Source organism: Cavia porcellus, unplaced genomic scaffold, assembly GCF_034190915.1.
Source record: "Cavia porcellus strain 051 isolate PalLab524CR breed Dunkin Hartley unplaced genomic scaffold, mCavPor4.1 scaffold_6, whole genome shotgun sequence".
Taxonomy (NCBI): Eukaryota; Metazoa; Chordata; class Mammalia; order Rodentia; family Caviidae; genus Cavia; species Cavia porcellus.
This window is the reverse complement of record NW_026947489.1, coordinates 55,022,850-55,050,368: the sequence shown is the minus strand read 5'-3', so window position 1 is coordinate 55,050,368 and position 27,519 is coordinate 55,022,850. Positions and strand designations below refer to the sequence as shown.

The following is a 27,519-nucleotide window of genomic DNA, read 5'->3' as shown; positions in this document are numbered from 1 at the left end:
TTCCCATTTCTACAGAATTTGTAAATAAAGTTGAACAGCCCAATAATCTTAAAGAGTCAATTTCTCCTCAGCGAGTCTCTCATTTCTTCTGATTATTTACATTCGTTGTAGACACTGGGAACAAAGGTTTAGGCTCCCTTCTACTTAAGGTTGTTGCCTTTGTAATTGGAGCTGACCTCAGTTCTTTAATAGGAGTCATCTAGGTTGTGACCCCAAGTTCTCACTCCTGCTTGTTCTTAAGTCACTCTTGCCCCTTGGCTGGCAGCAGCCCATGGTGACAGCAGGTGAGATAAGGGTATTCAGAAAAAAATTGAGGTTAATGGCTCCCTCATATCACTCCCTCTCCACCTGCTGTTATCAACAGAAAAACTGCCAGAACTAGAAGGGAAAACAACAACTGACCAAACAAACAGGAGGCGGCAGTTTTTCTGCCATGGACTCCTCTCACCCTGATTACAGGTTATCTGTCAAGATTTGCAGATGGTTGACCTCACCACTAGTTAAGATTAGGAGATATAGTGTCACATTATCCATTATGACACTGCTCAGTGGTTAATAGGCAGGGACCCAAGGTCAGAATGCCATGCTGAGCTTCCTCTTTGGGTCTCAGCATTAATCGTGGCCCTGGGGAATTACTAACAGGAAGGTATTGGTCTAACCATCTCCCCCAGTGCTTTGCTGGAACCAGCTGTGAGACCCTGCACCAGTCATTGAACCTCTGAGACCCAGATGCTCCTCTATAAAATGAGGGTCTGCCCCTGTTTGACCTCTGGGACAGCCATCCTCAGGAGACTGTGCCTTCTGTTCTTGCTTTGAGCCATACTGGAGGCAAATATGCAGAGTTGCATTGCATGGGAAGAAGTGGGGAAAGGAGAGAAGTTTGGAGCGTCCTCTCAGGACACTGCACTGACAGAGGTCAAATTAGATGTTCAGGGAATTCGTGATGTCATTCGTGCCTCTATGCTCAGTCTGAGCTGAGGATGATCACATTATAAAAACAATAAAAGCGACACAGGTGCAGGTCAAGCCCAGGTAAATAGGACTTAGTTCATGGTTGGGTTCTCTATGCTGACTGTACACCAGTGAATCTACAGTGCGAAGCACAAACACTGAATGACACCCAAGATTTGAAGGCACTGATCATTCTCAGAGTATCAGTCCCTGATCTCTGGTGGTCTAGAACATATATGAGATAAGCAAACAGGGAGTACAGAGGCAGAATGGCTTGCTAATTGGGGATTGGCTTATACGATCTGCATCATCATGACTGGTTGTTTCTAAGCAACACAAGCAACTAATACCTGGACAACTAAGACACTGATGTGTACTGGCTGGGATGGGGTGGGGGAGGGGCATTTTCCATTGAAAATCTAAAGTGCTTGTAAAAAACCTGCTCATAAAGCCCCTTTCCTTTCTTATTTCTTGCAAGCTCAAAGCAACAAAGTAAAAAGGAGATAAACTTTTTCCTCTGAACCCAGGAGCGGCCACCTGTTCATGCTGACGTCACTTCCAGTGCCCACTAAGACCTGATTCTCCTTGTCCTGGCCCTGTCCTCACCTGCTGGCCCAGCAGTTGGAGAGCTTGTGTGGCCTATGTGTCTTCTAGGGGACTTCACGGAGAGCCACCTCCTTGTGCCCCATTGGCAATGTTTCATTGGTGGAGGAACAGCATGTGGACAGGGCACTGTGCTGTCTCTCTGGGTAAGGGAATGTCAGGTTAGGGTCCTGCTGTGTGAAATTTGTGCAGTAGGGAGAGCACAGTCTTTCTGTCACTCTGGCACATGTGATTACTTTTCCAAAGCACAAATGTCCACCATGGTTTGGATCCAACTCCATCACCATCTTTCTTTCCTTTTAGCTTGCCTGTGTCTCTGCCCTCCCTGTGCTCCTTCACTTGGACACATACCCTGTGGTGCCCCTTTTTCTTTGCTTCTGAGTCACCTCTGCAGCTCTAAGAAATTGAATTTACATCTTAAACCTCCACTGTGACTCGAATGTTCTGCTTGTCAGCTTTTATGGCCAAACCCAGTTTCTGATGTGCTCTCTGAAAGTCTTTGAAATACACAATTTCCTAAATCACTAGTACTTAGATCTACCAAAAATCCTTGCTTTTGCAGCAGACTTGTTCCTAATGAATTGTTTAAACTCTCTGTCCCTGGAGGTGATATAGCAAATCTTTACTTCAGTGGACTGAGACAAAAACCCTATTACTATATTCCTATAATTAATTATATTTGCTACACATAGTAGGGATGAGATTTCTCCCTCCAAAACCTGAAATCTTTTGTTTCATGAAAATTTAGCAATGCTGTAATGATCACCTGTCTAAATCTGAAAACAGTATCTAAGCTATTACTGGTTTGGGGTTCTCAAGTAGCCCTTTTGTTTCTTCCTAGGTGGGAACACGTGGTTGAAGAGGAAGGCTTGCACGTTCCCTGCACTTTTTATCTTAGCAGAGCGTCCATCAGCTGTCACACTTCAGTTTCATTTATATTTGAGGCTTCCATTTGGATGTATTTGAGAAAAAAAAATCGTAAGGGCATAAGCGTTTTACAGCACTATAGGAAATGCAGCAGCCTTGAGTGGAACTCACTGATTTTCTTTAGCATTTTGATTATATGGGTCTATGAGTTCAGATGAATCAAAGTAAAAATGAAACTCAGCAGGCATGATGAAATCAACCGAAGCCACTGCAACGGTTGGGCAGAGCCCACAAGAATGGTTTTATTCTCTGCAACCAGGGGATAGAACTGGGGCTTCATTCCTGAGACAGCTTCTGAGACCTATCATCACTCAGCGTCTCAAACAGAAGAGGAGACATCTTTTCAACAGTGGAATTGGTTTTTCTGTACGGGAGCTCTGAACAGACTTCAGGAAAGGATACAGAGCCACTTAATCTCTATAAACAACAGGGTGAATGCATTCTACCATTTTTTAAATTACACACATTTAATTTCCCAGCATGCATGCTGTGTAACTGACATGATGGGTGGGGCTTGGGGTTGAATGACACCGAAGCAGAATATTCCGAAAACTTTTTAATTTAATCAGCCACTGACAGAGGGAAGGGGATGGAGTCAGGGAAACAGTGCTGACCTTGTGCTTCTATTCTCTGTTCCATCCTCCCTCTGGGAGCCTGTCAGAGTGCTCAGAAATTTGTTATGTAAATGTCATTTTCAAAGAAGCATTTTGTTCATTTGTGCAACAAAAATGCTAATATTTTCCTCATCCGCCTCGCTTGAGGCTGTGGGTAACCAAGGAGATCAGACATGTGTGTAACTGGAAAATACTGTTGATGTGGAACATGGTTACTGCACAAGGTAGGGACCTTCTTAAAGGGAACTTGGGTCTGCAAACTGCTGTTTGGAATCTGAAGGTCAAATACAATGCTTGATCTCAGTTGCCCGGAAAAAAGGGTTACGCAAAAGTTCTTCAGGAGGCAAAAGTATTCTGCATGATTGCAACATTGATTGTGTTTCAGGAAAGTGTCAAGTAAAATATGATTTAGAAGAGTGTCTTTATAGCCACAAAACTCAATATTGAGGCCGTGCCATGTAATAAGCAATTTGCCTCATTAGTGTATCCTAATATTTCTAAAAACAACAGCTTTGCAACTGAATACAAATAAATATTGATGGTATGCTTCTCTTATTTTCTCTTTTTAAAATTAAAATCTCCTCACAATACTCTTGAGCATTAATTGCTGTAATTTTTAAATCAGGAAATCTAATATTGAATTGTAAACCATTTTGTGTTTTCTAGTATTTTTAATGAGCATTTCTCAAACATGGTTTGAGCTTCTTTTTCTTATTCCTCAGAGTACCTAGCAAAGTGCTAGACAAAAGACAGACTTACAATAAATTCTTTCTGAGGACTGATTTATTGATTTAAGGAAAAACAACCTAGTATTACTAGAAATGACATTCTCCAGCACATACTATTTAATGTTGCTGGAATCTTCTCATTAAGAAGGACAGTAGAAACTACAGAAGTGGGGTTTTTGTAAGTATAGTAAGTTAATTATTCAATGAAAATCTTTTCTCTAATTTGAAGCTAACTACAGAATTGGAATTGACAAGTCAGGAATATTTTATCTTTATATATTGATATGTAACTTTGACATAACAGAACTGATTTTCATTCAATACCACGAGAGCCTCTCTGATTTTAGAGAACACTGTAGTCCATCTGTTAGCATTTCTTTAAAAGCACATATTGATTGTCATTTTTATATCAATGTCTTTTTCTTAAACTGTTGATATTAAATTTCTTACAGACACCATTCTATTAACTCAACCAGACAAATGAGGTCTTTTTATTCAAGGGATGCTGATAAAGATCTTTTTGACCAGTTTCAATTTTATGGGCCACATTTTCATTTTCTCAGGCAAGAAGAGAAAACAGCACAAGTTCCACCTTTCTTTTGTCTGAGGATCATCTTCTTGCTTAAACACTGACAGCCTCAGTTTACTAAATAGTAAACTCTTTAGCACATACCGTTATCATTATATCCCTTAGAACACCCCTGTGAGGGAATGTGATTATTTATTATTTATTATCCAGGAGGTCTAATTCTTCATTGATTTACGGAAGTAGTAAAAAACTATTTCATCCCACATAATGCTTTGCTAAGAGGAATCCAAACCCGGGCACTACAATCTTTATGGCCTCTCCAGGAGGTTTTGGATGCAGGTGGTACTCTCATTACCACAGCTGAGAGAATGGAGAAGCTTGCCTGAGGTCTCTGAACAAACCAGTTATTCAGGGAGGAGAATCGAGGTCTCTCGATGCTGAGTACATAGTTGCAAACACACAGAACTCCCCAGAGAGCGTCCCAAATCATGTGTGTGCAGAAGAGAGAGAAAACAATACCCAGGATGCTTTTTTTCAGAATCCCCATAGCAATCTGTCACCTCTGCCCACTGCACATAAAGCACACCGAAGGGTATCAAACAACATAAAATCCTAATGGTGCCCTTAATTAGGTGGGACCAACGTGCTGACTCCTTACCTCCGGCTGTCCGAGCTCACAGCCCCAAACAGTTTTCTGTGGTGCCTGATCCTGAAAGCAAGATGTAGTCACAGAAACAATCTTTGGCTTTCAAAGGACCATCAAGCTTTGATAATGATGAAGTTTGATAGCAATAATGTCAAACTTTATATGGCCATAATCCAAGTTTACAATGATACATTAGCCATAATGCTACTATTTATATCACCATAAACTTGGTTTATGGTGATATAAATAGTCGTGCTAATGGCATTAACTGCAGCCCTCAGTGGAATCCCAGCTGTTGAGTGTTGCTTTTATGCTATTAGCATCATTATTTATATTATCATAAATTTAGGTCTTCAAACTTGTTATGTATGAATATACAAGGAAGATAGATATTCACATTTTCTGCCTGACTCAGGCTCCTGTTACCCACTTGCATGAATAGAGGTCTATCTAGAGTCCATTAGACTCTATTTGCTTGTGTTGGTTACACCATGTTTCTGTGGGAGTTACAGAAAAGCAATGCTGTTTTCTGGCATCTTCTGAGAGGCACAGAAATGCTATTTAAGTGTGACAAAGTGTAACCCATGGCGAATGGGCAAACTTACTGTCTCCTTGGCAGCGCAGGGGGCCCACGCTCAGTTTGGCTTCTGAGCCATGCCGGTCAGTATCTCCAACCACCACCTGGCTCACTGGTAGGTGATCTTTGTAGGATAAGAAGCCAGCATCCTTCCTCCTGGAGCACAGAGAAAAGCAGAAAGCAATGGGGAGGCTGAATTAGAAATATGTCTTTTGTGGCTATTACTTATGCTGTCTGATAATTGACACCACTTCACTAATTGCTCCAAAACTCACTGAGTGAAGTAACAGAGAGAGCTACTTTCCTGCCACCTCAGGTGATCACAGTATGTAATTCAAAACAACGCTGGCACCTTCATCTTCTAGGAAACAGAACTGACACCCTGATTTCCATAGGTTCACGGCTGACGTGCTGCAAACTATTTTAGGTTGAAAGGAGACCAGAGCATGTGCCAAACACAGAGGACATAATGCAGTTTGTAGTTGTCACTGTTCAAATTTCAACAAAGTCCCATAAGTCATATGTAAAACAAGATTCTATTAAATATTTTTCGGATTTGGTGGGCCTGACCTTTTCAATTCTTTATATGTTCTAAATATAAGTCCTTTGTTTGAGGGATGGCTGGTTAAATTCTTTCCATTTCTGTAGGGTTTTTTTTTTTTTTTTTTTTTTACTTTGTTGGTGATTTCTTTTGAAGTGCAAAAACTTTTTAATAAGATGAGGTCCCAGTTGATTCTTTGAAGTACTTCCCGAGCAGTCTGCGTTTTGTTTGTGAACTCTGCCTACCTCTGTTTTCAAGATTTCTACCTACTTTGTCTTCCAGTAGGTTTAGTGTCTCTATTTCAATATTTGGGTCTTTGATCCATTTTGACTTTAGTTTAGTGCATGGTGATAGACATAGTTGCAGTCTTTGGCATGTGGAAAGCCAAAATATACAATAGATATTGTGATAATGAAAGGGAAATAAAGTGCTCAAAAGGAAAGAACAATTAAGATAGGGGAAAGGAGAGAAAAAAGAAGGGAAAAGATTATATATATGATAGATAGATATACTACTAATCTCTGTTAGTTCATCCAAAAGAATAGTTTGTTCTTTCAACCTGAACAACTATTTCTAAGATAACAATATGCAATGTACTAATCAGTGTTAATTTCCTACTTTTTTTGGAAATTCTGTCTTATTTCTATCCTTTTTCTCTGTTTTGCTTTTTTAAAATAAAAAAAAAATTAAAAACGTTTTTCTCCTGAATTGTTTTGAAGCGGTTATTCCAGGTGCTTTCTTCATTGCTGTGTAAACTACCTGTTATTTTATCTGCAATTTGTTTCTTGGTCCCTTTTTCATATAAACTGAATAGCTTTATGGAAGTTTCCAACCCAGAGTAGGAGCTCAGTATCTATTTCTATGTACTACGAGCAGTGGAGCTGAGATTCCAGCTTATTTTGGCTTTCCTCCTAGCTCATTTTGTTTACCCTATACCTATCTTGTTTCTGGTCTTCCAATTCTAATCCATCCTTATCCTGAATGAAGGAAGAAGGCAATACTAGTTGCGAAGTACTGCTTGTAGGAAGACCCCCAGAAGCCCAGGCAATGTTCCTGGGAATGGATAGATGGTGAGTTCGATGCTGTGCTGTGGTTCTGGTCTTGTGTATCAGTACTGCTCCCTATCCCATTTTCCTTCTACTGTGGTTTAAAGATCTTTCTCTTCTAGTGGGGAGGGTGGAATGGCTGGGAATTACAAATCACAGTGAAGTAGTCGTTTCTCAAATTTGTCCTTGTAGATGTTTCTTAACACTGTTCAGTCTGAATGTAAGTAAAAACTTAGAAAACTGATTTTGGATGATGTGAGAATGACACAGATAACTCAGTTAAGGATTTTCCATTCACATCTCTTGACACATAGAGCAGGAAGTTATGGGGATCCACTTAGAAGTCTGCCTTGAAATGCTGCAGATAGAAGCAGTTACTTGTGTTTCTGCCTTCTAACGTGTTATTGAACAATATTCCCTCACAGATTAGGATCAGGGAAGGAGGCATAGAACTTGAGTAGTGAGCTTCAAACAAATGTATTTTACATTGTTTTAGTTAGTGCATTGTTTTCAAGTTTCCAAAATAAAGTTTTTCTAAGAAAATATCTATCACATTACAACTAACATCGTGGAAAAAAGTTATGAAATTTTTTGACACTGTAGGATAATGACAATCAGGCCTCAAATAACTCAGTGAAATTTTTCACAAATTTATTTTCTTTTATAGAAGCTCTATGAACTAAAGAAGGAATAAGCCTTTGGTATGAAACGTAATATTTGATTTTTTTTAAAGGAGCAAAACATGAAGCTGCCCTCTAACTGCATACTGTAATTTGACAGTCTACTGGAAATAGTGTGTTATATTTCCATGGAACATAAATAAGGCTGAGATTCTCAAGAGGTTACTGGCCCTTAGAATATGTGGCTGTAAGTTAGAGTGCTATAAACTAAGTCTGGAGAACCGATCTCCTGTTTTCATATGGCGTTGAAACTAAGATTTTTATATTTGATTAATTATCCTGAGGATAGACTCCAGGGTCTTTGTGCTGAGCTACATCCCCAGTTTCCTTTCTTGATACAGGATTCTTCTAAATTGCTAAGTTGCCCAGACTGGGCTTGAACTTGTCATCCTCCTGTCTCAGCCTCCCAGAGTGCTGAGGTTGCAGATATGCACCACCATGCCTGGCTTGATTTTTATATTTTTAAGTGCTTCAGTAAAAGGAAGCATAACATTTGGTGACATGAAAATGATATGGAATTCATCTTAAGTGCCCATACTAGAGTTTTATTAAAATATAGCTACTTTTAAAACAGATTGTCTCTGACTGCATGCTACCACAGCAGTGTTGAGTGGATATGATAGAAACTACATGACCCTCAAAGCCTAAACTGTCTATTTGGTCCTTGGTAGAAAAAATTTTCCAACATCTGCCAAATCTCTAGTCATTTTCCTCTAGAAATGTATGCAGTAAACACCCCACTGGCAGTCACAGCCAACACCTGCTGCCTAACACAAATTTCCAGAGTTGGAACTGGTGAAAGAAGGGGGCAAGAGATGGGGACAAAGTTATCCATCAAGCGGAAATAGAAAGGGTCCAATTCTACTGAAGCTTTATTTGTATCAGTGTGACATATGCTACATTTAATTAATAGTTGGTGTTTTTTTTTTGCTGATTTGTGTCATGCTGTCTCAGCTATGTGTCAGTGTTGGTACCACAGGCTGTTGTCCTATAGGAAGATGGTGTGTCCACAATTTGTGCTCTCATGGTTTACCTGTTACAGCACTGGTAAGACAAGGGGGGAAATTTTATGAGAACAAGGTCTCTCAGTTGCAGGGGCTCCAAAACATTCTGTGGTGAAAGGAGTGCTATTTGTGAAAATCTGAAAGCCACAATTCAGTGAATTTTTATATATATGAGAGGTATCATTGACAAACATGGTGAATTTTTAAATTAAAGCAGTTTATAGCAAGAGACCCATTGCCATTCATCTCCTTAAAAATGCCCCAACTGCTTAAATGATTTACATATGTCTCATCACCCCTGCTACTTTCTGAAGCTGTTCTGGAAGTCTTTCCATGAGTATCTTTAGCTGCACTGTTTTGGTTGCCTTGGTGTCTTGAACTGATTCAAGATGTTGACCTTTCATGGTCATTTTGCCTTTGAGAGAGAGCCACAAGTCACACAGCACCAGATGCAGTGACTAAAGCAGATGACTGATATGCCCTAGGCTGTGTGAGCCCATATTTCTGTTGGAAGGCACTCAACAGCAGCTTTCACTGAATTTTTGGTCATGACTCATATGAACAGAAAGGAAGCCTTCTAGAAAGGGGCAAGAATGATGGAGTAAGTGTGTTGTAATGAAGGCGAGTATTTTGAGGGTAATGTGCCTTTTATTGCAATAAATGAAAGCATTCACCATATATTTCAATTGCTATATATAGCAAGATTGCACAAATATATACACAAAACCATATATATATATATATATAAACCATATATATACATATACATATATATTTATATGTATATGATTTGTGTATATATTTGTGCAATCTTGGGGTAGGTACTGGTCTCCAATATCTTCAGTATACTGTAATCATTCCTGCCTCCCCCAGGAGTCAGTGTGCTCCCTAAAGGTAAGTGCTATTTTGTTCAAAATATTCCAAGTATTCAAATAGTCAAAGGTATTCTGAATAAGAGTTTGTCCTATAATCTTAAGAATCTAGCATTGCACAAAAATGATAATAAACACTCTCCTGCTGTCATTTGTCTCTAGTGCTTGTCTATTGTGCATAAGGCTATTGTATTTATAAAGCCTCATACATATGTTACTTATTGGCATTCATTTATGGTAGGCATTTACCCTAAATTAAAAATACTGGGTCACGAAGCACCTTTAGTGTTGCTGGATGCTGTCACGTGGTTTTTCCCAAACCCTGTACCCATTCCTACTTCCATCAGTGCGAACTCAGATTGCTTCAAGAGTCTTGCCAGTACCCAGTTTTGTTGGTCTATTTATGATGAATGAGATGACCACCTTATAATGAAACTTGGACTAACATAGAAGTATTTTAAAAGCAAATGTTTGGTAAATTCTAATGACTGTGTGATTTCATTGTCAAAAATTAGCATTTGTTGAACTTTGTAGGAAATCACACACTTATAAATTTTCATCTTTTGGAAATTCAATTTAAAAACTTTTATAACAATTTTATCAATACAGAATTTTAGTAGGTTTGAACTTACTTTTGACTGCTAAAATAAACTTTTTCAACTGTTTTGTAAGTGAAACTGAGTAATATCAGGGATGATGGAAATTTACAAGCCATGTTTTATCAATACAATCGTGTATTACTAATCAATGAAGGGGAAAAATTAATACCGTGAGTCATCAGGTACACTTAGTAATTGATATATCCACTTTTTACTAATGACAAGAATGAGAATTAGAGAATTTATATTGATCATGTCACCAGCTCATAAGTGGTAGAATCTAGATTCAAATTTAGACTACTTGGGTCACATTCTAGGACTTCCATGAGTGCAGGGGAACAAACAATAAAACCCCCATACCCAAAACAGAGTAAAACCACATAACCATTATATCAGTCAACAACCTTTATCTTTTCATTTTCACTTGTAGGTTAGCTGAAAAAGTACTTCTGAATATACATTTAACTGATCTGAAATGCTGATATCACATGAAGTCCTAAGTTCAAAGACATCTTCAGTGTGATATTCATATGCATCCCCACAACATTTACTTAGTAAGCAAGAAAGGATTCTCTAGAATATCTAGCTCACAGCTAAATCAACCACTGTTTCAAATAGTACCAGAGGAAGTGTTGTTAGCAGTACAGCTAACAATTATAAAACTCCAATTTTTTCACCAAACTAGAAAAAAATGAAAAAAAATGTTATTAGCTGAGACAATAAGAGAGAATTACCATCTCAATCATTTTTAATGAAAGATCTAAACAGGGCTGGAGAAAATATAAAGTTACAAATAGCTGTGTTTGAAATTTACAGAACAGTGCGCACACTATTTGTTTTGGGAACAAATTCTTGGATGGTGAAGAAGGGGTTTGACTCATGGAAGTTTCTGATGGGATTCTATAGCACAACTCATTGTTAAAATGATTTGAGATCTAGAAAGGGGGCCCTCCAAAATACCTGCATTATGTCTGTTTTAGGATTTTTTTTTGAAGGAAGACAAGATTTTGTTGAAAGTTATGACCCTTAGAGATTGAGGCCAATCTAATTTAGGGAGCTACTCAGCAACCATTTATCATTTTAGCATAGCAAGCTAATTGATAGTAAGCTTGCATGTTAGAAAAATTCTATCATTCATTTCAAAGAGGCCCAGAAATTAGACTCTTGCATGATCTATGAACACTTCTACCGAAGTAAAACTTGATTCTGTGGATTCTTCCAGATTACTGGCATTGTTATTTCACTTCGTTATTGTTTTCTTTAAGGTTCTCTCTCTGGCTCTGCTGTTTGTTCTCTGCCTGCTGAAAAAGAAAACAAGCCCTGAGGCAGTCCAGTCTTTCTTTTAGCTCACTGAAAAATTAAAAAAATTTTTGATGCATGCCTATAATCCCAGGCCTGGAGAGGGTGAGGCAGGAGGATCGTGAGTTTGAGGTTAGTTTAGAACATAGAATGAGACTCTGTCTCAAATAATAAAACAAAAACCAAAAATGGTAGCTTCTGTAATTGTGAGCCTGCTTTTCTATCAGATGTTATGAGAGTTATTGTACTAGGTGTATGCTATGTGATTCTAGCACAGAGATAATGCTTCTTTTTGTGAAGTTTTAGGAGTACTTGAGGACTCTTTAAAATGTATGAACCAAGCACTTTCATGCATTACCACCACAGCATTATTTGAGCTCAAAATTAGTGAAAAGAATTCAATAAGAATCCCAACATTTTGCAGTGGAAATTGTCTCAGGAAGAAATATAGAAATGAGAAATATAGAGATGAAAAGGCGCTTAATTTTATCACGTACTAGGGATATACAATCAAAGCCACACTGAGATGCTATATCACATGGCTACCAGAATAACCATAATCAGTAAGACAGATGGTAACAGACACTGACAAAGGATTTGGGGAAACCATCATCAGGGATCACTGGTGAGAATACAAAGTGGTACAGTCCTCTTTGGAAGAAGTTTGCTTATAAAGTCAAATATAGATTCACTATATGATTCAATAATCTCACTTCTGGGTATCTACCCATGAAATGAAAGCAAATATCCACACGAAAATTTTTAGGTAGAAGGTGAGAGATGGCAAGGGAGCAGGAAAAGTAAAAAAAAAAAAATAAGAAAGATTTTAAGGTAGCAGTTTTATGTATAATAGCTCCAAGGTGAAAACAATCCAAGTATACAGCAACTAGTGAGCAAATAAGGTACAGTAAAGCTGTGGATTGTAACTTGTTCTATGAGTGTCCTGCAAGATGAGAAAACATTTTAACTCCATAAAGGAGAGACGTCTTTGGATACAAGTAGTGATGCCTAATAATGATTTCACTGAACCAATGGTTTCTTTCTCTCTCTTTCTGTATCTCTCTCTTTCCTCCATTCCTACCTCCTTTCCTCTCTCTCTTTTTCTCTGTCTCCCTCTCTCTCTTGTCAGTCACTTACTGCATTGTTGTGGGTGATCATAACTCAACATCAAGAGGTTATAGAAGAGATCTCTACTGAAGAGGAGGAGAGGAGAGAAAGGTGGAAGAATCCCTCATTTCTAACGACATTAGGGAGATGTGTAAAATATGGGGAACAGTGCAAAATTTTGTAGAAAACAGCATCCGAATAAGGCTGTAGCAGTGTGAGTGGTGAATCTGTCTAGCGATAATGCAGTATCACATTTCTGTAACACTCTCAAAAGGAGGCAAAAGCAATTGTCATTAGACAGATTCTTTGTGTGAAATCTGTGTGAAGAGAAAAAGGTTCCAGTGAGCCAGTGGATAGCAGTGATTCCCCCAGTGATGATGGTGAAATTCATGCATTACAAGTGCCTTACTTTTTCTTTTCTGCCTCACATCATGAAGGTTTTCAAAGGTAAATATAGGTGAATTTGTTTATTTTTTTGTATTTGTTATTTCATAGTATATTGCAGTGTTGTACTCATTTTTACGTGAATATTTTTGGGCTATGGCACAAATGATCTGAGTTTCCATTATTTCTTATGGGGAAATTTTCTTTGAAATGTAAGTACTTTGGATTATAAGCATGTTTCTGGAATAAATTATGCTTGCAAACCAACATTTTACTGTATATTCATACAATGAAATATTACTCAATGACAGAAAATAAAAAAATGGATATATGTCATCACTAACAAAAATACATTTCAAAAACATTATAGTAAATGAAAGGAAACTTACAGAGAAGACAACATATTCTGTCACTCCAAATGTATGAAATGTGCAGAAAAGGCAAATATACAGAGAGAGGTAGTAGATTAGAGGTTGCCAGGGGCTGGGTTTGAAACAGACACTAATGGTAAACAGGACTTTTATGCGCGATGAAATGATCCGAAATCTGACTGTGGTTGTTTGCTTCACAAGTCAGCAAACTGCTTGGAATCTTTGAAGTGCATGCTTACCGTGGGTGAACACTGTGGTGTGTAAACTGCACCTTAAGAGTCTTTTAGTTCAAAGACCTATAGAGAACGGCAAATGCGAATTTGGCAATAGAGAAGACACCACCTTTGTACATATGCCACTGGAGATGCTCAGGTATGGAACTGAGGTGACCTTGGAGTCTTCTACTTTGTGACCTTGAGCATGACTTATCTTTACTGACTTATTTGCCCTGATTTTGAGGTTTATAAGAACCCTGTTATATCAAACTGATCTTGATTTCTGGCCAGGATCTCCGAGTGCTTTACTTTTCCATTTAGTCTACTTTTTCTCACCCTTACTATAGGTATTCTTATTTTAAAATTTATTTTAATGGACATAATAACTTAGCAAGAGTCAAGATTATAAAACATCACAGAAAGTTTTACTTTCATATCCATGCTCCAGACACTTTTGCAATGTTTATTCAGAAATGTCCCTTTACTGCAAGCTGTAACTTGTCACAGTCTTGAAAGTAGCTTTAACATTGGTAAAACCTTTGAGGAGTAATGGCATTAGATCGTCCCTTAAATCAGAAGTGAACACATCAGCACCTGTGCTTTTCTTTGTTGGTAAGCATTGCTATACACAAATAACAAACTCACAGAGAGACAAATTAGGGAAACAACACCTTTCACAAGAAAATTTTTAAAAATGAAAAAGATTAATGTAACAAATGAAGTAAAAGATTAACGTAACAAATGAGGTAAAAGTCTTCAGCTCCATCTTTCTGGATCTGCTCTTTTCCCGCTCTACTTCTTTCCTGATCCTTATTGAAAACTGCTTCTAAGGAAGAAGGTGAGTTTGTAATGATTTTAATCTAAAATGTCTTTTCCTTTATACGGAAAACTATGGAGTTCAAAGGGAATATCATAAAATGGAAATATATCCCTTGCATTTAGAAAGGAAGAACTAATATAATGAAAATGTCAATATTCCCAAAATTGCATTTAATATAATCTCAATTAAAATACCACTAGCATATCTTTAAGGAAAATACTCATAAAATTCATTTGGGACCAGAAGAGACATAAGGTAGCAAAAACTATTCTGGGAAACAAAGGCAAGGCAGGGGGTATCACAATTTCTGACTTGAAATTGTATTACAGAGCTACCAAGATAAAAACAGCATGGTACTGATAAGAAAACAGACCCAAGGATCAATGGAGCAGATTAGAAGATGCAGAAACAACTCCAAACACACACAGCCACCTTCTCGTTGACAAAAAGGCTAAACACATCCACTGGAAGAAAGATAACCTCTTTAATAAATGGTGCTGGAAAAAGTGACTTAAGTATTTGCTTGAGTATTTACATTAAATTTCTGCCTAATAAATCTCTATGTGCATTTTTACTGATGCATCATGAAAATTCTTTTTAGGTGACAGAAGTCAGCCAACCTGATACTGTATTCTATGGTAGGTTAGGTTTTGGTGCCTTATCTTGAGAGGGGAACTCTTTGGATGCTGCTTCATGATGCAGGAGACACAAGGATTTCTAATCGTATGTGACAAAGTTTGATTCCCAGATAATCATTCAGGAACACACCCATCACAGTGTGAGACAGACTTTATCTGGGTCTAGGATGCTACTTCATGGTACAGTAACATATATGACTTAATTGTTTAAAAGTTTGTATTGAGTATCATAATAAACTCCAGTCAAGATTAATTCTACTTTAATATTTTTTTGAAGTGAGAATTTTTATTTTGTTTCTTGTCTTCAGCTCCATCTTTCTGGATCTGCTCTTTTCCCACTCTACTTCTTTCCTGATCCCTATTGAAAACTGCTTCTAAGGAAGAAGGTGAGTTTATAATGATTTTAATCTAAAATGTCTTCCAGTAGTCTGTTTTCAGAAGGCGATTGGCTCACAAGAAAGCTGTGCTTATCAGTGGATTTATTTATATGGGGAGCCAGCTGATTATGGACTGAAACCTCAACAAACAGTGAGCTAAATAATCCTTTCCTTCCTTCATTTTGGGTGCCAGGTATTTTGTCCAGCAATGAGAGAAAAGTGACTGAGACAGCCACTCGGGAATCCAGTCTCTGTGCATGGTAGAGATGGGACTGGGGAGCACACTCTTAAAAAGGAAGCTCCTGTCATTGCCATGGAGCAAGTATACCAGCTTCTCTAGAAGAAATAACCTCTATTAGTAGTCAGTGTCTACAGTCATGGATCATACAGAGACACTGGGGGAATCAGTCGATCACCAGAAGGTGAAATAAACACCAGAGCTGTCTGATACACAGCGAAGCAGAACTTTCTGAATACTTTTAGTGATACCCTTATCATCACTGACTATTGAGCTTCTTCAGCGCTCCTAGACTGTGTTGCCCACAAAGCGATTAGTGTAATTGAGAAAACAATCGTCACAATTAGCTCTGTAGAATTCAAGCCTATGTCCCCTATGAAATGGAAGTAATTACGGATTCAATTACTCTTTCTGAATGGAACTTAGTTAGGCCTTTTGTAAAAGCTAGACAATTATCTGCTCTCTTAGAAAGTCCTTCTAACCATTCTGAGATTTAATGCAAAATTCTCTTGGATTTGCCTTTTGGAAATGCAAGTTCCCTGAAGGCAGATACATTGTTTCAGGAAACTTTATAAAGTGAAAACAGATAGGCAATTAAAAGTGGCTGGCTTAATGTGTTTCATGATTGATAAGTATGACTAAGCAAAGACCGTGCATAATTCTCCAACAGCTATCAGTGTGTGCTTATGATCAGTTTATCAGAGATAACAGAAAACCTACCATATACGGGAGTTTCTTGAGTGCTATTGAAACACTTTGTTTATTCTTTTACTGCAATTGAGGATCAATTTTTTCTTTAGAAACTAATATTTCATTAGGAGTTCTAGATGTTATTAATATAGCAAAAGATTTAGATAGCAAAGAAGAGATTTTAAGATCTGTCCCTAAAAAGTAAGTTAACATTTTTTTTTTTGAACCAGGCATCGAACTCATGACTTTGCACTTGCCAGGCAGGCATTTTGCCACTGAGCTAAATCTCTGGCCCTAAAAGTAAGTTAATTTATCTGGATATTATTTCTTTTCATGGGTATGTATGATTCTATTTTTTGATTCTGTCTTTCTGTGTCTCTTTGTCTTTGTCCCTGTCTCTATCTCTCTGTCTCTGTCTGCCTGCCTCTCTCTCTCTTCCACTCTCTCTTTTTCTTTGTCTCTTGCTGTGTATGTGTTTATTTCTAGAGCAAGAAGTAGGACTCATTTGAACAATTTGAATACTTAAATGACAAAAAGAAGGTCTGTTTTTAATGAAATGGGGCTGTTGGTAGCCTAAGGTCTGTGAAGACTGGAATTTATGATCCTACACAGTTTCCTGAGACACTATTAGAACTGCATCCAGCATTTATTTTAGTAAATTAACTAATTATAACCTTCACTTTTCAGGGGCAAAAGACTAGGAACAAAACAATGCCTGGTTTTAAGTATTCATCTGGCTAGCAACTGAGTTGAAAATACCAAACCCAAACTCCAACACTTCGTAGTTTGAGAAGATATATGCTTGTATTTCTTAACTTCCACTAAATTAACTCCAACTGATTCTCTCAAATGACATGAGAATTTGTTATTTACTTTTTTTTATGATACTGGGTATCGAACTCACAACCTCGCACTTGCCAGGCAGGCACTGTGCTGCTAAGCTGTTCCCCTGGCCCTGTTTTGTTATAGAGGAAAACTGCCTTATTGAATTAAAGACTAGCTTGGATAATTACATTTTATTTTGTTTACCTACCTTCACATAGAGCTCCTTATATTTCTGTAAATCATAGTTCATGGGCCCCATGACTTGCAAAGAGGGAGCTGTGGATAAGTAGTCTCCTTGCTGTTCATCTCTAGTAATTACTAGCCAGCTCTTAGCATCTGAGAAGTACCCAGGGGAAAAGCTAGCTGTGTCTTCTCATTGTCTTCAAAGTCTTATTTCTAATCAAGGCATAAAGGCTGAAAGAGGGATGCCACCTGTCTCCTGTGACATCCCCCTGCTTCTGCCCGGTTTGCCTCCTTTTTCATTTCTGGTTGGGTCACCCTTGTGTGGGATTCTTCATGACTGCGTAGTTTCCCATGTTCTGCATCTACCCACCAGAGCACAACCATTACCTTCCCCTGAGAACTCTGAGAAGGCAGGACACTGCCAGCATCTCCATAGACCTTCACAATGACACTATGCAGGATGATGTGATTCTGTTGGTCTTCCATCTCTGAGATTCCACAACACATGAGTCAACCTCTCTGATCCATTCCCTCCAAGTCCTCCTTCTCACCTCCATGAGAGTGATGGTGGTTGGGTAGATAGCATACCCTGACAGCAGTGCAAATAAACTTTTCCTACTAGCCTTAGACTTCTCTAGGATGACTTCTATGTCACTTAAAGGGGGTAATTGGGTTACACAGGCAGGGATGACACTCAGTTTTGGAACTTGGGAGGACTTGATGCCTTTGTCCAGTTCCCTGTCTGGAGACATAAACATTATGAATTTCTTCCTTGGCTATGAAAAATTCTAAATCTAAACAATTTTTGAATATTGTATTTTGTCTAATTTTATCACTGTATAAAGCATTCTTACACTTTCAGTCATGAAAAGCAACTTCTGAACTGTTCCTAAATTTTTGCTTAAATAGATCAATCTGCTCAAAAGAGCCTTAGTCTTAACACATTTGGTCTCAGAAGGAGGGCAATATGCCTTGGAGTTTTATTTTATGGATTTGACTGTCCTAAAAGGTGCTATTTTTCAATGATACAAGTTTCTTTCTTTGAATCAAGAAGCAATGCTTTTTCTTCTGTTGACATATCTAAAGCCCCCTCCAAGTAAGAAAATCTATATAAATGATTCTCATATTGATTGCTCCAATCTTCTTTCTACAAACTGTGATATCATGTTTGAAATACGTTGTCATCCCCCTTCATCTCAGCAGGTCACTTTGCTACCCTCATGGACATAAAAGACTTGCTTGAAGGTGGAACTGGCTTCTTTTATTGGGCTCTGAACTCTGCAAGGCCCTTAAAATGATCAATATTTGTTTTTATGTTACCAATATCTTGAAGGTGCTGAGAGTTGTAAACATCTGAAAAAGCCACACCCTCTACAATAATGAAAAGCACTTATGCTTCAGGATGAGATGGTCCAAATAAAAATAAAATTTCAAAACATCTCTCAGTACCTGGGATGAACGTGAATCAGAGACAGCCAAGAAAAGAGCTCAAAAGTTAGTATGACTCTCAGCACAGAAGACAAGGATGAATCAAGGAAGTGGAAAATAAATGATCTGAAATTGGAGAGGGAGCCAAAGGAATTGTAATATAAACTGTGAGAATAGAGAGCTTCTAGGAGTTAAAAAATTGGTAAATTATGTTAACTGTTGCAAAATTCCTGGTGCCATAAAAATAAAGCGCGCACACCAGGTACTTTAGTAGGGACATATTGCAAAGAATTCTGGGAGACTAATGAGGAAAAAGTGCAGTGGATTCTAAGTAAAAGTGGATCAAAAAAGTATTGAACTTTAAAGTCTCATTTTGAAGTTTGAATAAGAAAAAGGAAGATACAATATGATAGAAACTAGAGAAGTTTTAGCACTAAGAGATTTTGTATCTATGTCTGGAACAGAATCATTTTTAATTATGCTTTTACCACATGTCTAGAATCAACTTGCCCATGTTAGTTTCCAAACATGGAAAGAAAAAGTCATGAGTATTCCTGTCTCCTGTGCATAGATGGTATGTAACTTTTTTCAGTGGTTGACTTAGAGTGGGAGATCCTTAGAGACACTGGCTGTGATTGACAGTTCCCCTTCCGGATCCTCAGGAGAAAAATAAATTCACAAAAACAAACTTGCTTCATATGCTCCACAAAACTATCACTAAATTTAGTTTTGCACGTGACACTTCCATTCCTTTCTGTTTCGGATGCAAGGAACAAAGCCCACCCACGTTTCTTTCCTCAAACTATAAATAATCGAACATGACTTTTCCAAAAAATGATGGCCAGAATATTCTGCAAAAGAGATCTTCAGGTCTGAATTCTTTGATACACAATGTCTGGAAGAAGAACTAACTAGATCATTTCACAGGAGGGTTCTGAACTCTCTGGTTAACTGGAGCCAGCAGGATCTTTGAACTTCGCTGTGTTTGGAGATTAAATAGACATTCTTTAGCCCACCCAGGGACATCCTAAAACTTCAGCTAATTAGATTTTAATAAACAAGGTCATCTCTATTGGCAAGCTTACTTTGCAATTTCAAGTGTGAACCTTTTGTGATGCAGCCCAACTTACAAAAATAAAAAGGTATATAAATCCTCCCCTCACAAGAGAGGCAATAAAAATCCATCATTGCTAATTGACAGCTCAAAATACCATCAAAAAAGAATGAGGGGCCTGAACTTGTAAGGCTGCGCACATCCTGAACCGTGCCAAACTAAATTTAGTGATAGATTGTGTAGTGAATAAAGCATATTTGTTTGGGTGAATTAGTTTTTCTCCTGAGGTTCTGGAAGGGGAATTTCCAAATGCTTCTTATAGGGCAGAGTATCTAGTTTGTAAACAATATGAAAATAGAATCAGAAAGAGATGGTGATGAGCATTTGGAAGACTGAGCCATTTTGCTTCCTTGAGGTAAACAAGTGGAAGGCCAATTAGAGATCCAGAGAAATTGTTTTATTAATTGTTTCACGACAAGACACCACGGACTGGGTTGGCTCAGCAATATTTGTTTGCTCATAGTTTGGCAGGGCAGGAGCCCCCGACCAAGATGGCTAGTTTCTGGTGAGGCCTTTCTTCCTGTCTTGAAGACAGTCTATCTTGAAGATGGCTGTATTCACACTGTGTCCTCACATGGGCTTTTTATGTGTGGAGACTGAGAGAGACAGAAAGAGAGAGACAGAGACAGAGAGAGATTTCATGTCTTTTCTTCTTTTTTTCAGTGTTAGGCATTGAACCCAAGGTCTCATTCATGCTAGACAAGTGTTATATCATTGTTTAACCCTCCCGTTCCATTTCTCATAAGGGCATCAGTCCTACAATATCTGGACTTTATCCTTATGATCATATTTAAGTTTAAATTCTTTCTTTAAAAGAGATATCTCCTTCCAGGTGATGGAAAAGAGATATCACACTTCCAGGTGTGGTGCCATCAGGATAATCCCACCACTGGGGAGGTTTATGCAGGAGGATGGCCATGAATGTGAGGCCAGCCTGGGTTACACAGTGAGTTCAAGGCCAGCCTACACTATGTACTGCAGTAGTGAGACTTTGTCTAAAACTAGCCCTATCTCCAAATATAGTCACGTTGGGATTTAGGGATTTAATCTACAAACTGAACAAAATTCAGTCCAGAAGAGATGTATATAATTTCTTATTTTGGGTTTCAGAACATATTAATTTGGAAAGTGGTAATAGGTTTTCTGAAGGGAAAAAAAGATATTTAGCTTCACAAGTGTGGGAAATGTTATATCTATTCTATATTTAAATCTTGGAGACTCAAGTACCAAATTGTGTTGTAGAGTCTATGGGAACACCTGCATTGAATGAAATGCATTTATTTTTGCTTAATCTAGCCTTCTAGAAAAGGAACAGATTTCCTAGCATACATAATAATGTGTGGAGATATAGTGTTCTGTGTTATGCCTATCTGTGAATCATAGATTTTGGCATTCTAAGTGTTCTCATTTATAGCTTTAATGGAAAATCATTCCAGAATTTTAGAAAATGTGACAAAGCAAATTAAAGTACACTGGCAAAGCCTTAATATCTTTAATTGCAAATGCAGTGTTTGCTGCTATATTCTTGGCCTGCCACCGACAGAGAGAGAGAGAGAGAGAGAGAGAGAGAGAGAGAGAGAGAGAGTCTTAATCAGCAAGAATGGCCCAACTCTTGGATTTCTGGATTAAAACCAAATGAATTAATTTTCATTCCTTGGGAAAAACCCAAGAACCTTCTCATTCCAGATGTCCATTAAGGAAGGAATGGTAAATTAGTTGCGGTATGGCCATATAATCAATAATACAGAGTAATGAAATAAAATGCACCATGGGTGCACATAAAGTTGATAAAATCCTCAAACACAATATTGAGGAAAAATTCAGAAATGCCTCTGTTTAATGACCCTAGTTATATACTGGTCAAACTCAGGCACAGATGGGGATGGGGATTTAGCTCAGTGGCATAAGCACCTGCCTTGTAAACAGGTGGTCGTGAGTTTGATCCCCAGAACCGATAAAAAAAAAGTTAAAAAAAATCAGGCACAGATAATCTAAGGTAATAGAATTCAGAATGGTTAGTGTGTGCCTACCCTCTACCAGCAGGTAACTCGTTCAATACACTTGTGATGAGGATCGGGAATTGCATTTATTCCCCATGAACAAGTAATTTTCAGGAAGTGCAGGCTTGTGTTGATTAAATTTCTGCTCTTAGGCACTGAATGAGAGAGCAGGGCAAAAGAGGGAGGGCTGGTCATGTTACACACGTGGGATTTGGGTGACAGCTTGACTTGCTGATGATTTCATGGGTACACTAATCTGTAAAAGTGCCTGAGCTGTTCATTTGAGATTGTGCACCTCCTAGTATCAAATATATTTATCTCTTTGTTTCCACAGTTTGTTACTATTATGTATGTATCCTTGTTAGGGATTGAGTCATGTGACCAATGAAAATGACTCCAGTGACATAGCTGAGATAGGATTTTAATAATTCTCTGTCTTCCTTCTGCAATTGGCCTTCCTGAATAGATATTATTTCATGTTTTAGAGACAAAACTTGATTTTGACAGTTCACTGGTAATTATCCCTATAGGTAAAATTCCTCTTCCTAAAAGTACCTATTTTTCTTGTATCACTTTTACTGTTTTGTTTCGATCAGTTTTATTCTGTTCTGTTTTGTTTGATTTTGTATGTCTGATGGTATGGGCAAATAGCTGAAGATAACAAGAGGCATTATGGTAGCCACTGCTGATTTTCTACTATCTTGTTTTGAAGTCCTGTACCACTTTCACTGTTTAATATTGATTGGCTTTATTCTGTTTTACTTTGCTTGGTTTTATTCCCTTTAAAATAAAAAAAATAAAGGCAGACACTTTGCCTTGTGAACTAGTCATAGTATATTTTTGTCACATTTATATTAATGCAAGAAAGTTATGAGAAGGGAAGATTTTGATAATATTATTTGTAACAGGGTTTCCCAACTCCTTCACACATGTGCCAGTCTGGGGCGTGTTAAGAACTAAGGCTGTGCAGTAGGAGGTGGTGGGTAGTGGGCCAATGAAGCTTCACCTCTATTTACAGCCATTCACCACGGCTCCCTCACCGCCCAAGCTCCATCTCCTCTCGGGCCAGCACCAGTGCTAGATTCTCATGGCAGCATGAGCCTTACTCTGAACAGAGCACAGGAAGCACCTAGGTTGCATTTGGAAGAAGAGTCTATGATGTCAAGCTGTTCAGTTGTTATGTTTTCTTTCCATATTTGCAAATTATTTCACTTAAATATCGTTTCCTCAGCCATGAAAAAAAAGCTTTTGGTGAAATTTGAGTAAGTGAACTGACTGTAAGTTACTTAGCGCTGTGCCTAATATATTGTAAATATTCAAAAAATATTAAGTTAAGCCAGATGGGATTGTCACTTAGGTGCTTGACATAAAAATGTCAGCTTCATATGGCTCAGCTTAACATTAACTATTGTTAAAATCGTCATCATCGTTTCTTTTTCAGTGTGGCCAACAATGCATCATCTTTGGTGTGAGTGAAGAGTATGGTTGGAATGCACACTCAATGTGGGTGTAAAGAAGGTTAAGTGTGCTCTGGGCTCAGGCTTTTTGCAGCGGATGTTGGGTGCTCTTGGTAACAGCAAAGCGTTGGTGATGGAGGGGCAACTTACCAAGTCTCTCACCCTCCCTCTGATCTTGGATGCCTCTGGCAACTTCATCGGCTTCAAAAATAATTTGCAGGGTGCATAAATTAACATTCTAATTAAGCATGTACATTTTAACTAGATTCAAAAGGGCATTTCTTTAAATGTTGTGTCTACAAGATGACTTGAGAATGTATTCTGATCTTCTGGTTTATAAAGTTCAGTCAGAACTGGCCTCCTTTTTGTTCAATAAATATTTGTTGAGGTTCCCCAGACTTGAAGGATCTTTCATTGGTCTGATGGGAATATTGAAGATAATAAATCTTAACTTCAATCTTCAGGGCATATACTTGGTTTTCCATGCCCTGTTTATTTTTTCCACAGCTGAAAGATTAAATTAATATTATATACTGACATTATAGCACATAGTGGATATACTCTGTTTCTTTTATGACTTCTTTGTTGCTTTCTTTTTTCCTTTTGTTTTTGCAATTGTAGAGTTCTTTAAAAATAAAGCTTCCCCCCTTTGAATAACTTTCACCTCCCAATTTTATTCCTTTAATAAAGTTCATATTTCTTTGAAGAGTTACAAGCATTCTTAAGAGAATCATGCATTTTAATTATAATTAGATAATGAATATTCGATTACTAAGGTTCTGAAATAAAAATCGCAATGCCAGTGATGATAATGCACAATTTCTAGAATCTTTTATTGCAAAATTACCATTGAGAATAATCTATGGGGAATAGGTAATTTGTTCAAGCTGCTTAAAGCAAGTGCATTTGGAAGCAAATGTTTTAATATTGCCCAATTAAAATGTTCTCTCTTTTATTTAATGTCTTTTATTGGGAGCCTGTAGAACCCATTACTAATAATGCCATTCCTGCATATAATACCCTTTTGAGTAGGTGGACAATGGTATTAGTTCAAGGACTGGAGCGTTTAAAATGGAAATGAGTCTTGAGGTAGAGACCTCCCTTCTCCATGGGTATTTTTAAATCATTTTATGTATTGGTACTCTGGGTGTCTATTGACTACTCTAGCTCATTTAAAATACCAAATAAGAGTTGCTTGTCTGATTTCTGTTGGAAATTTCAAATATCCCTGGTGTAGGAAGTAAAAAAGATTAAAAGGAAGCAAAGTTATTGTGGAAAAAAACAGATGGGAGTGCGAGAAACAGATCTTTTCATTTAGTATTTTTAGGGGTTAAAAAAGAAATAATATTTAGGTAGGCAGCAGAGAAGTTCAATGCAGGTTATATAAATTAATCATGAGATGGAAAATGAAAAGTTTTCAAAGAACCAGGCAGAAGACTTCTGATACAAACAGTTCATTAAGGCTTGAATGAAAGATATAAGTGTATAGTTTCAGAAGATACTTGATTTACAAAGCTCTTTACAAAAAGACAGATACAGTGGACTTCTATAATTTTTGTACTTATCTCTTTGCATACAGTCAGTGTCTTTAGTTAACACTGCAAATGATTTTTGTTGCTATTTATCACCAAATTTCTAGTGCAGAAGAGAACAGTTTATTTTCAGGGCTTAAAAATGAGGAACCAAGAGTGTAAGACGTTTGGATACAGTGTCTTTGGCAGACAGAGCGCCCCTGGGTGCCATGTGTCCTGTGGGGAGAACCTGTCCCAGCCCTGTCCACTTCCCATCGTCCTTCAGTATATTGGGCTCATCCTGTCCACAACTTATGACAGGAAATAATTCTCCAGTTGATGTTGGTGAAACACTGCCTGTTGCTATCGTGTTTGTGCAGTGTTTATTTTTCTTGTTCATTTGGAATCTTTTCATATTAAGCAGGCTAATTTTTGGCAATTCAAGATCTAGACACATGTTTTAATGGAATATAACTGAACCTTGAATAACACCGCTTCTGGGGCAAGTCCTGCATCCTTGGTTAACAAACTTATCATTTATTGGATTTCTTTGTTTTCTGTTCCTTCCCACTTTGTCATTGGTAGCATAAAGCTCCTTTATGTGACCCTGATTTGTCTTAGTCATTAGCTGATTTATGCATTCCACCAGGTAATTCACTGGTTTCTCTATGCCCTCACTAAAAACTGGTTCTTAGTTTGCTCTACTCAGGTAGGAACATGATGCTATATTATCTGTGGGAATTCCAGCTTATAGTCTAAACTATAGTCATGCCACGATTTTGATGGTTCTGCTCCACCAGAATGGCTTGGTGGAGGACAGCTCTTTGAGGTTGTTTGAGTGAAGTAGTCAGCAGCCTTCTGAGCCTAAGGGAAGAAAGGGGTGATATTCCCAGGAGAATAAAGCAGACTTAGGGAAAGGAGTAATTTTGAATAGGACTAGATGTCACTCAGGTGTTTTCAGGTTATTACTAAGAAGGATGCAGTGACAATGACAATGGCAATGACAACAAAAATAGGTGGAATGACAGGTGTCTGGGTAGACCCAAGGGTCTGAGCACCAGATACTTCACGTCAGTCTTATGACAGTTAAGAAGCATCCAAGCAGGACTGAGTCAGGATAAGGGCACTGGTAGATGTAACAGGGCAGTGGGAAAGAACGTGGTTATACTCACACAGGAGCCAGCTGCCAGGGACTCTGAAATACCTGAAGAGAATCTGAGAGTGGCTGAAGTTTCCAAGTTTGTAAATTCAGATAGAATTTGACAATTGAATTTTTTTCTGTTATTATTAAACCGATGTACCTGTGGAAATCCAAGTCTAAATAGCCAAACAGAGTAATGATAAGTTTTAAAAAACCTGACCTCTACCTGAGTTTTCACAGTCACAGGTTGAGTTTTAAAAAGTGGAGTCTATTTAAATAGGGTTATTTTCAGCGAGGGCTTATTACTGGGCTCACTAGCATCATCGTATGGAAACCTTTTAAGAATGAAGAACTCTAGGCTCTACCCAAACCCAGCGGAAAGAATCCACATTTAGCAGTGGCCTCAGAAGATTTGTGTTCACAGGGTTAAATTTTAGGGGACGCAAGGCATAATTTAGAGTTAAAAAGGTCAGGAACGGCCAAAAATAGCAATTTTATCATCTCTAGTTACTTCTTTACATGTACGCCCAACTCCTGCAGGTAAGCGATCTTTAGTTACGATAGCACGATTCAGTTTACAGTATGCAGGACATTTATGATGATATTTTAACAAACTTTTGCAAAATTTTATGTGTATAATAATCCAATAGGATTTGTGGCCCTAAGTTCATGAATCAACCTAGAGAAGAAATTCCATGCCCATGAACAAAGAAGTATCTTCTATGAAATAAATGCAGACACTTAATCTTAGGTAGTTATTCTTAATCAACGGGATCCTGATGGATCTTAATGTCTTTTGGAGAGGTGTTAGATACTTGAAATCTCTCATTTCGGGTTAGAGTGATTGTGATACTCCTCCTCTTCCTCACATCATTAAATAAATGCATAAAATAAAACCAAAATAATGTTTTAGATAAATAATTTATACTTTCAGAATTAAGTAGTACTTGCTCTAATTTTTGTACAAGTATGAATTTTTTGTTTATTGTTGTAATCAATATGTTATGTTGACTAAAGTAAAGAATGTATTTCAGACAAAGGAATAAAGGAGGCAATCTATTTCAAAGTGCCTGTTAAAAGAGGAAAGAGACTAAATTAGAAAAGTAATGAATCGTTGCTTAAAGTTACAGCATCCATTAATATTCCTTACTCATATCCCTGTAAATTCAATATGATTTCTACTTGCTATATGTATACAAATATGTAACACAGCACTCATGGAATTTAAGACTAATCTCAGTACATCAGCTCTACTGATGGTTTTAGCAGGAAAACATCCTTAGTTTCTTAGTTAACTGAAGTGATGTGCAGGATCACTGTAATTTGGGAGCCAAATTCCTATTTTTTTTGATCATCTCACTTCTAACTCTCTCTACATCTCACTCACTTCTGCAGCTTATTGCT

General features: G+C 37.8%; 1 protein-coding gene across 1 annotated transcript in view; it reads right to left on the bottom strand.

Moving 5' to 3' along the window:
• Cntnap2 (contactin associated protein 2) overlaps nt 1-27,519 on the bottom strand; it is a 1,917,858-nt gene that overhangs the window by 372,471 nt on the left and 1,517,868 nt on the right. The window contains exon 15 of the mRNA XM_063250667.1: nt 5,604-5,731. Within this exon, the coding sequence (XP_063106737.1) occupies nt 5,604-5,731 (128 nt within the window). The remainder of the gene's footprint in view (nt 1-5,603; nt 5,732-27,519) is intronic.